This window comes from Montipora capricornis, chromosome 7, assembly GCF_036669925.1.
Source record: "Montipora capricornis isolate CH-2021 chromosome 7, ASM3666992v2, whole genome shotgun sequence".
In the NCBI taxonomy this organism is placed as follows: domain Eukaryota; kingdom Metazoa; phylum Cnidaria; class Anthozoa; order Scleractinia; family Acroporidae; genus Montipora; species Montipora capricornis.
Genome location: NC_090889.1, coordinates 45,458,326 through 45,468,325, shown reverse-complemented (window position 1 = coordinate 45,468,325; position 10,000 = coordinate 45,458,326). Strand labels below are relative to the sequence as shown.

Here is a 10,000-nt window from a genome sequence, read left to right as displayed (position 1 = left end):
AGAGTGGTGTCACGATTTTCAGTGAATTTGGCTGCGCATCACAAACGTAAACGATGTTGTCAAATTCCACGTAGGCACCCATTGGTTGTTTGAACTTGCATTCGGCTACTGGTCCATCTTGGCAACCTTCTACTTCACATCCAGCAAACTTCTCAATGTTGTTGTCTTCGCCTGTCTTATAAAGGGTCGGTCTCAGCTGGTCAGTAAAGAGAATGCCTTTCTCAAATGCGACCGCACTGCATTTAGCATTCTGTGATTATAGATCATATGAAGTGTATATGACTGGAGATCCACCACAGTAATCCCTTCATCACGAGAAGCGAAGATCTTGTTATTGCTAACAGAGAGACTGACAATGGATACTTAACTCTCACTGTAGTGAAAGACGGCACAAAATCCATATCCATCGTATCTTCGTATCTCTTCAAGCTGGAGACTGCAGTGTACACAAGCTCCTGATCAATCAGGGTGATCGCTTCAATGTGATCTTGTGTGGTCACAGAAATTGATTTGTTTCTTGCCATAGCCTTTGTTTGTACTCCACCTCTGTTTTCTTCAAATGATTGTCAGCCGCTGTCCGTATTTCTGCCAGCGTTCCACTTAGTGTCACACCAAGGCGCTGTTTCAGGGTGTTCCATCGCTGAACTGAAGTTACTGTCTTGCTTTTCGAATAGAAACTTTTAACCTCCAGTTCTTTCGATTAACACAGGACCATCAGGAGAGGTAAGGAAGGTCACGATGTTCTTGCATTGAACCTGGGTGGAGGGAAGATTCCTATTGATGGCAGAAATCTTGTCAATTGGACTATATAAACGGGCCCGATACAGCGTTGCAGATGCAAGCTTGCTATCCCACGATAACAATAACAGCCAGTCGAACTTTGCTACGGAGACGCTGATTGGGCAAGGGTACATCCCGAGACGGTTGTTGTCAGTAAACTTATCGAGCTCCGGAATAATTGTGTGGCATACATATCCAACGTTTACCAGGAAAGATGCAATCTTGTCGTTACACAATGTCGAAACTGCAGATGGATCTTGGCCATCCTTATTTTTTACATGGTTGTTACGAGGTTTCAGCGTTCGCATCTGAGCCATGGTGGTGACAGTGACTGAGGACTGAGGACTGAGAAAATGAGCCAACTGTAAACAGTTTAGGTTGATCAAACTTGCGTTACACTGCTCTTGCATCTAATTATTGGACTCCCAAGCAGTGCTAGCTTCATCGCTTAACATTAATCATTATGTTTTTCTTTGTTTTTCAGGGGCAGTGATCTCAGTGCTTGCGGACCCAAATTATGGTACCTTAAAGTTAGGCTTAGAAGAATATATATTTGGATTTTTGTTCAAATATTTTCGAGATTTTGTGGTTTAAATGTTATCTACTATGAACGCTAAGCAATTCTCAGAATTAAGCAGCAAGCAGCCTTCCCTTAAAATGAGTCAGAAGCGTCGATAATGGAAGCGTTTTTGGTGTTTTTTTTTTACAGTACAAACTCAGTTAACTTGACACCCGATTGGCAAATTAGGTCGGAAACTGTCCGTCGAACGTGAAAAGGCACAGTATTTGACTGAACGGCTTGCAAGTCCAAAATATATCTTTTTTAGCACTAAATAACTAGATGTGATTCATGGTTCGAGTTTGATAGATTCCGTCGGAGCAATTTCGATTCAATTTCGATTAATTAGTTACGGTGGGATTTTTAAAGTGCATATGACACAAAATTTTTTATTAGCTTGTTCGAAAGAGCTTTAAAGAAGATGAAGAATGGCGTTTACTTTATTGTAATGGCACTCTTGGTTGCCGCATTATTCAAGATTTTGATTTATGCAAATTAGGGGACTTGTGACGTCACATAGTGGACACAGAATGATGTAAGATCACAAAATATGGAATATCTTTGCAAATACTACGTCTGCAGGGTTGAGATTTTGCAGGGTTGATGTGCTGCTAAAACTACACATTGTGATATTGATTATGATGTCACCTTACCAGACCTCTACTTTCCCGAAATGAAAAATGCCTTCTTTGTTGCTCCAGAGTCTAACAGACTTCCTTGTGCTTATGCTGTGTAATGTCCATATTCGCTCACACCCACTGAATGAACATTAAGAGCAAATAACCCATATTGGGGAGAGAAACACTGATTTTACCCTTTGGATGGAGAGGGCCTAGAGCCCATTGCGTTGCTAAGGAAACGTCACAGTGGGCCATATCATGGAACTTTGTATTAAGTATAAGAACTGTAAAAAGTTTCAGTTCTATAGAGAAAACGTCTTCAGAGATATTCCATTTTTTGTGATTTTACATCATTTTGTGTCCACTATGTGACGGCACAAGTCGTCTAATTTGCATAAATCAAAATCTTGAATAACTCGGCAACCAAGGGAGCTATCACAGTAAAATAAACTCCGTTCTTCATCATTTTGAAAGATCTTTTAAACAAGCTAATGAAAAATGTTGTGTCATACACTTTAAAGGATTTCTGGTTTGCCTTCGATTAATTAGCCACGGACAGTTCGCTTCTCACGCTGCTGCAACGTAACTGTTCTATTCCATTGATTTTGTGATTGCCGGATTGATTGACTGATTGGTTGCTTTCCATAAGCCACGCAATAACTATGTTGGTCTGTTGGACAGAGTTGTCTAAACAATAGAAGCGCATTACAGCCAGTTTTTGTCTACTTTTTTTCTACAAATGAACTTGCACTTATCATCAATCAAAAATTACACATAAATAGCATTTGATATATTAATATATTACCTTATTATAATTCAATTTTATATCATTGCGCGCTCAATTTAAGAGAAGTTGACACAAATGAGTTCCCCTTTTTTCAAGTTTTGTGATCGTTTTGTTAAAGTGACAAATATAGTCAAATGCAATCTTAGGAGAACGCAGAGCGGACGAACAGACGAAGACCACAGTGAAAAACAACACCAAAAAAACAAACAAACGAACAAAACAAAATGGACGGTTGAAACTATACAATCAACAATCAACTGACAATTGTTAACAATCCTACGATGCGTACTGTGGCTGAGACTATACATAAAAACCGGATTTTAAACAACCAATAAGCATAGGCATGATTATTATTATACCTGACATCATTATTATTAAACTTTTTTATAGGCGACGCCCGTTTAGTCGAGGGAGGTGCTCCCAGTCAAGGAAGGGTGGAGATCTACATTAATGGCTCTTGGTCGACCGTCTGCTACTCATGGTTCGGTTATCAAGAAGGTCGAGTATTGTGTAATCAGCTTGGCCTTCCCAGGCTTTCCCAATTGTATAATGGAGCTCATTTTGGCGAGGGCAATGGGTCCATTTTAACCGAGAAATATGACTGTCAAGGATACGAGACGTCACTGCTCGACTGCTTTAAGACTGGTTACCATCCTTACTGCGGCGGTCACTATCAAGATGTAGGGATTGTTTGCGGGCCGTTTGTGGCGGCAGGTATGTAAAGTTACGGGATAATAGCGGAACTCACGCCCGCGAAGCGCGCCAGCGGAACACCATGGTAAGATTTTTTGGGTAATCTATCAATACAAGAAATTTTGGTTATGACGTTACGTACGTCCGCCCGTACAGACTGTCGGGGTGGAGGTGGGGAGAAAGGATAGCCTCTGGGCACGGGAGTATTCGGGCAATTTTCCTTGGCGGGAAATCGTGTGGCAGCGTTGCATTGGCAACCGGCGTTTTTCTGGCGGGAATCATGTTAGTGACGAGCAAAGGGATAAAGAGCAGAGAAGAGATGAGAGAAGAGGCTTCGAAATTTGAGAAATTTAAGCGAAGAAATTTCAATGAAAATCAATGGAAAGCTGAGAGAAATAGAGCGAGAGACAAAACACTTATTTACAACCGTTAGCTTTCAGGAAATGTTTTCCTTCTTAATATATGCCTCGCTGCCTCACATATTTTGTAAAACTAGCTAAAAAAAAAAAAAAAAAAGGCCTGAAAACGTTTGCAATTCCGTGTTGACAGAGATCCTGACATATTTTAACAATCACATTTATTAGCTTTTGTGCGAAATGGATGTCCCGAGTTGTGAGCTGCTCTGTTTGATTGAGAAATTGCAGTCGAGTAAGCGAATATACTGCGCTTTAGGTCGACTTCTTAATGAGCAAAGATTTTTACTATTGTTCTGAACCGTGATGAGAAAGAGAGTAAAGATTGTCAGTCAAACGAAAATGTTGTGAAAGAGATTACTGTGCACGTAATTTCAGTTTTAGTTGTTGAGTAAAATTGTTGGTTATTGTTTGGAAGGCTTTTTCTTTACTACATGCTTTCAGCTCAGGTGTTTGATCTGTTTTATCACTGTAAACTGTACGCACTAATGACAATTAATTTCTACTTTATGCAGAAGCATAACTACTTCCATAAATATTATACACTCTTTTTTTTTTTTTTTCAATATAAGGACCTTTTTTTATAAGAACGTTGAGGCTGAGATTAACCAAACTTATAAGAACGTATTAAGGACATGAGTCGATTCAGTCGATTGAGAACGTTTTTATTTTGGTGTTTGTATTTTAAATGAAAGCATGAAATACAGGTAAAGAAATGTAAATTAACCCAAATACTTAAGGGCATATTAAGTATTTATATTATAATTTATAATCGTTACAAAATCTTAAACTTCAACACCATCATAGCAAGCACTTTGATAGGTTTCCTAGTGACGTCAGCAAGGTTTCAGTTATTAAAAAACTATACCATGTAAAATTATGAACATCTTTAAGAACGTTTTCAGTCTCATAATGCCAAATTATATAAGAACGTTGACACTCAGCTCCAAGATTAGAACTTTTTATTTAAAAAAAATACATAATTTGCTTTCTGGGGTTAGAGGCGGGAGCTCCGCTTTTTGGCTTGGCTAAATCTATATATTATACTTGTGTTCGATCCATAAAACGATCCATGTTTTCACATATAACCTTGAATACAGTACAATGAAATGCTAAAGGAACCGTATGGCAAGTTTGTTTAATTTCTAGTCAAATCAGTGTTTTAAAATTAAGACAACCTAACCCTAATTCACTCGCGCGTTGATGAAATTGCCATAGAGACCCGAGATAAGGGACTGCGCACGGTAAATAGCTTTCATTAGCGATTTTTCCAAGGCACACCAGCGAAATTTGAATAAAGATTGCCAGACTGTCACAACCTAGTGCTTGCATCACTCATTATACCTCAGTAACGTCCCTTTATAGCTTCAATATTCGTGTAATCCCCCTCCCCCTATTAATAGCTTCAATGCACTTATATAGTAATTTGAAACAAAACTTTATCAAGAATTTTAAGAAAACGACAAAGTTTACAAGACATGTTTCGACAGAAACGTCTGTCATCCTGAATTAATCCAAGTACAAAGCGATGGACGCTGAATTTATAGTAAGTAGAAAATGCTAATTATGATAAATATTAACAACAGAATGAAGCAAAGCGTGCAAGTGTGAGAATTAAAGCGACAATTTTAGATTAACAATTATTAATTATTGTTGATTCAAAGAGGGTGTTCTCTCTGAATATGAATAGCCTCTTTTATCTTAAGTTGAAAACTGGTGCAGGCGTGATCCAAAACATGGAAACAATCTGCTGAACACGAAGCGTGACAATGTTCAGATTTTGTAGAGTTTGCATGTGCAGGCTGTAATGCCTGTTACGTCAGCGAAACGGTCCGGCATTTTTTCCACGCGTGTGAAGGAGCAATTAGCCAGTGATAGGGCCCTCTCACATTTGGATGAACTAAGGATGACAGAAGTTTCTGTCGAAACATGTTTTTCGTTTTCTTGAAATTCTTTAGTTGTCTGTTACTATCAAGACCCTGTGGAAAAATTCATCACCATTTTCAGGTTTCCATTAATAAAAGTTTGGCTTTTCGAAATTATGCTCATGATAGCGCCACCCTCGAGTGTGTTATTTTTGTTTATAAAGAAAACAGTTTGCACCAATACAACAAGGGAAGTTCAAATAACTAACTTACAATAACTTCCTATTATTCAGAATGCGGTGGTCTAGTGAAGGAACCACTGGAAGAACTCTCCTTCCAAAAAGGTGACAAAATAACTGAGAATGAGTGTCAGTGGAACATTGGAGACATCTATGAACCAAATGGTGATCACGTGATTCTTGCTATTGATCCAATTTATTCTTGTAGGTAAGATACAGAGTCTCTGCTTCGGTTTTTTTCCTCTTATTTGACTTATTGGTTATCCTATGACTAGGAGTTACAATGGTCTTAGTACATGTGTTGAGTCTTAATTGCACTCTCAGTTAATGAAGAAAAAAAGACAAAATATATCGCTGTGATGTGAAATTGTCGTTTTCATATTGTTGGAAGCCCAACTAGACCCCTCCCGCACTAAGGCGATTTATTTGTCTATATAATCATTCCATGCTACAAGGGCAATCGGTCGTTTTTAGCCATGAATGTACTCAATTGTATTCATCCTTACAAACTTCAAAAGAATTCGGAGCAGGCCACTTTTTCATGCCATCGAGAGTCAAAACTGGCCGACCTTGTCGTCTATTGATTTTAACGAAAACATCGATTAAGACTAAGCTGCTTCGCCGAGGGCTATAACAGAACGGGTTTTAATTTCGTTTGCGATGGATATTTTTTTTCAGTCAGTGAAATAGTCCGAATGTGCTGGTTTGCAGGTAACTTTTTATGCAAATTCAGAATTTTGGTTGTTAGACAAGATTTGTTGACATTTATGGCCAGAGTATAAACTTAATGTTGACAGCCATGTGCTGATGCGCACATGTTTGAACAGGTTCCTTTAAAGAAGCCGAGCCAGGAAGCCAGAGTTACATTTGCAACAGCATCTATCAACTAAATTGCAAAACAGGAAGACGATTGAGATGAATTCAGTACAAGCCCTTACTCCGCACATTCTGCGGAACGTAAAAACGCTATTTTAAATAGGTGAAATCCTTTAACATAATCAAGTGGAAATTCTTTCAATACCCATTTTAGTTAATTGTACCTTTTTTCAGTTACAGGATAGTCGTTAAGGACTGCTATGGTAAGAATCTTTTGTGTACAGTCTACTGTGGCCTTCGTGAAAAAGGGCCTTTCTCAATACGTTCAACCCTGAACATTTCTGTCGAAAGTTAGAGCGTACTACAAGGTCTAATACCTTTAACTGCCGCGATATGCCATCCTTAATGGCAGTATTTACAAGGTACACGCGCAATATAGGTTTGTCTGTTTCCGTTCTGTTTGTCTACTGTGTGATTGTCATTCTGGATGTGTAAGGTCAGCGACGAGGCGTTTCCAGTGGTGCAATATTTTTGTTTGGTCCCGTTTCCGACGTGTTGCCTTTAATTTCTTAGTGGAGGGCGGGTTGCGAATCCACCCGGCGTGTTTGGCGTGCTGGTTCTGCCACCCTCCGTTTGGGCGGTACCCACACCCTCTTATTTACGGTTTGTGGGATTGGTAAATTGCTGCCGTAAAACGCGATTATGTCTCAAGGAAGCGAATGTTTATGAAAGAGGCACTTTTTGGCAGTACCGAGCGGCCAATTTTAAATTTCTATTGTTTCAAATAGCTATTATGCGATGCTTACGGGGCAAATACATACTTAATTTTCGAGCCTGAGCCATCCCATAGCTATTTGAAACAATATAATTCAAAATGGCCGCGTTTATCGCTTGAATTGAAATCCATGGAAAGACCAAAACTATTACCGTTGTTGTTTGATTAGTTTGCCTACAAACAAAGTCAGTTCCACTGGGCGCTCCTCGATCAGCTATATAATGGCATACGTTTTATAGAACGTTCTACGCTGAACTGAAGCAAATCACGACTAGAATCTATATTCTGGAGAACTTCGGCCTGCTCCAGATATCCAAGCAATGCCTCTAATCTGGAGGCAACTGCAATTTCACTTGGGTTTTGAAAATATACATTTATATAAACAGAAATTTCAAGCCTCGCGATACAATTTTTTTAAAAAAAAACATGTTTCGGCAATGACCCTCATGCGTATCATACAGTTGTAAATATGTTGTTTCCTTTTCACTGTTTTAAAATACGTTTACAACTTTGAAATTTAAAATACCGTAACAGTTACAAATTCTGCGCGGCAAGTGCAGCACTAGTGGTGTAATTACATATCGAGTCACAAGAAGCAAAAATTATTGTTGTGTTGTAATTGCGCATTAGTTCTGGCGTTTAAGCGGTTGATTTAGATAGCTTCTTTGAGCTTAAGACAAAGTCTAATTTTTTGGCTGAATCTACAATTTTTTTTTTTGAAAACAGTTCAACCCGAACACTTGCGGATACAAACTAGGTGAACCGGTTTTTCAGGTGTTTTGAAAAACATGAGAGTTTTCGTCAGTCGAGAGATGCTTGCTCTTTTACAAACGTTGCACAAGTGGTCGTGACGTCTCGCCCAATGTAATACGCGGAGTTAGGAAACCCGCCACAAAGTCAATTGATAGCCACAACCATAGATTTTAATACATGTGGATAGGATCTTGATACTGAAAAAATGCTTGATTTTGAAGAAGAAAAAAACAATTCTTGATGTTCTATAGTCTTTGCAATAAACGTCCAACAAGTGTTTCAGTTTTTTGCGTTGACGGTAGAGACGTCACCCACAAAATAGGCAGTTTTGAAGTATCGAATACCTGTAGTGTTTTCCCCAGTGTTGTGTTTGAGTTGGTCTATCTAATATATAAATATAAAATAAAGTATCGTATGAAACAAGAAAGGAAAAAAGGATGTTTTATGAATAATAAAGTAGAAAATTTGATACGATTTACCCATAACACGATGCCTAAACACCGTGCCTATTAAACAATTGGAAGTGCATCAGTGAGGCCAGAGAAAAAACCCATATGTCGCAGCATGGAGAACGATGGAGGAAATCTGGGACGGTGGCGAAGAAACAACTCTCAGCTCCCATCGTTGAGCTTGGAAATTGACACCATATGAGAACAATGAAACTCAAATCAACCTCTCATACACGTTGTGAGCTCGATTAATTCCTCGGTTAGATCGCATTTCTGATATCTGAGCTTAGTGTTTGGGTTCTTCCAACCAGCGTGCCTGTCATTGAGTTCTGGATCAGCTGATGTGAAGCCTGCGTCGCTAGCGCCCCACACCTTTCATACTGTGAGTGGCAAAAACTCCTCTAACACCCTTTTACTAATTGGAAGCCAAGGAATTTTCTCATCGTTGTCTAGAGCGGTTTAGAATAACAAATACCTGCATATTCATGAAATCGCTCATGTTTTCTTACAACTTAACAACTCTACCAAATCGATCGGAAAACCAATTGACTCTTGTGGGTCGACAGCAACAATGACATCTCTTTTCCGTACCGGACAAGGCTAATTTACCGGATTAGCTAGAAGTAGACTGGGTCTTGTGACATCGCGATTGCTGGTCATTCGTACGACCGCTAATGAAAAGTGACATAATGTGAATCGACTAATCTGAATGTCAACCTGGTTCGTATCCCGAGGATGGGCAATAATTCTAAACACAGCGAAAATAACAAATGAGGAAAATGAAAAGAAAACGTAGCGTTAGTAACCGACAGCGAAGGCGTATTATAACGTTCTGCTATCTCATAGTAGCATATGCTCGCTTATCGGCTCCGTGGCTGACACGGGTACTCGCCAAGCCTCTTTCTCGCTCATTCAGCTGCAGAGGTAACAAATAGCGGTGGTCCAATGGAGAGTGCATCTAAACAGGCTAATTTGTCACCCCATCTAATGCTATATACAGCCGTGTCGATGACTGCACTCCGTAACCGTTCCGAGAAGAGCTGTCGTTGGTTAAGTTCTAAAATATAGAGGGCGACATGCAGCGGGTCTTCGGGCACATGAGGAATACGTTGCTACCAACCCGGATTTGACCAACTGCGCCCGCGATCTCCATCCCAAGGTGTATCTGGCAATGGTGCCTGGGGCGTTGGCTGACAGGGACCAACGCTAACACCAGCGGAACTGAACTGTCCAGACCAGTGTCCTCCAAGT

General features: G+C 39.6%; 1 protein-coding gene across 1 annotated transcript in view; it reads left to right on the top strand.

The window, feature by feature from the left end:
- Positions 1-6,875, top strand: part of LOC138056080 (galectin-3-binding protein-like) — a 23,995-nt gene extending 17,120 nt beyond the window's left edge. Inside the window, exons 2-5 of the mRNA XM_068901919.1 lie at positions 1,265-1,300; positions 3,137-3,460; positions 6,011-6,160; positions 6,784-6,875. Coding sequence (XP_068758020.1) covers positions 1,265-1,300; positions 3,137-3,460; positions 6,011-6,160; positions 6,784-6,875 — 602 coding nt within the window. The remainder of the gene's footprint in view (positions 1-1,264; positions 1,301-3,136; positions 3,461-6,010; positions 6,161-6,783) is intronic.
- The last annotated feature ends 3,125 nt before the right edge of the window (positions 6,876-10,000 follow it).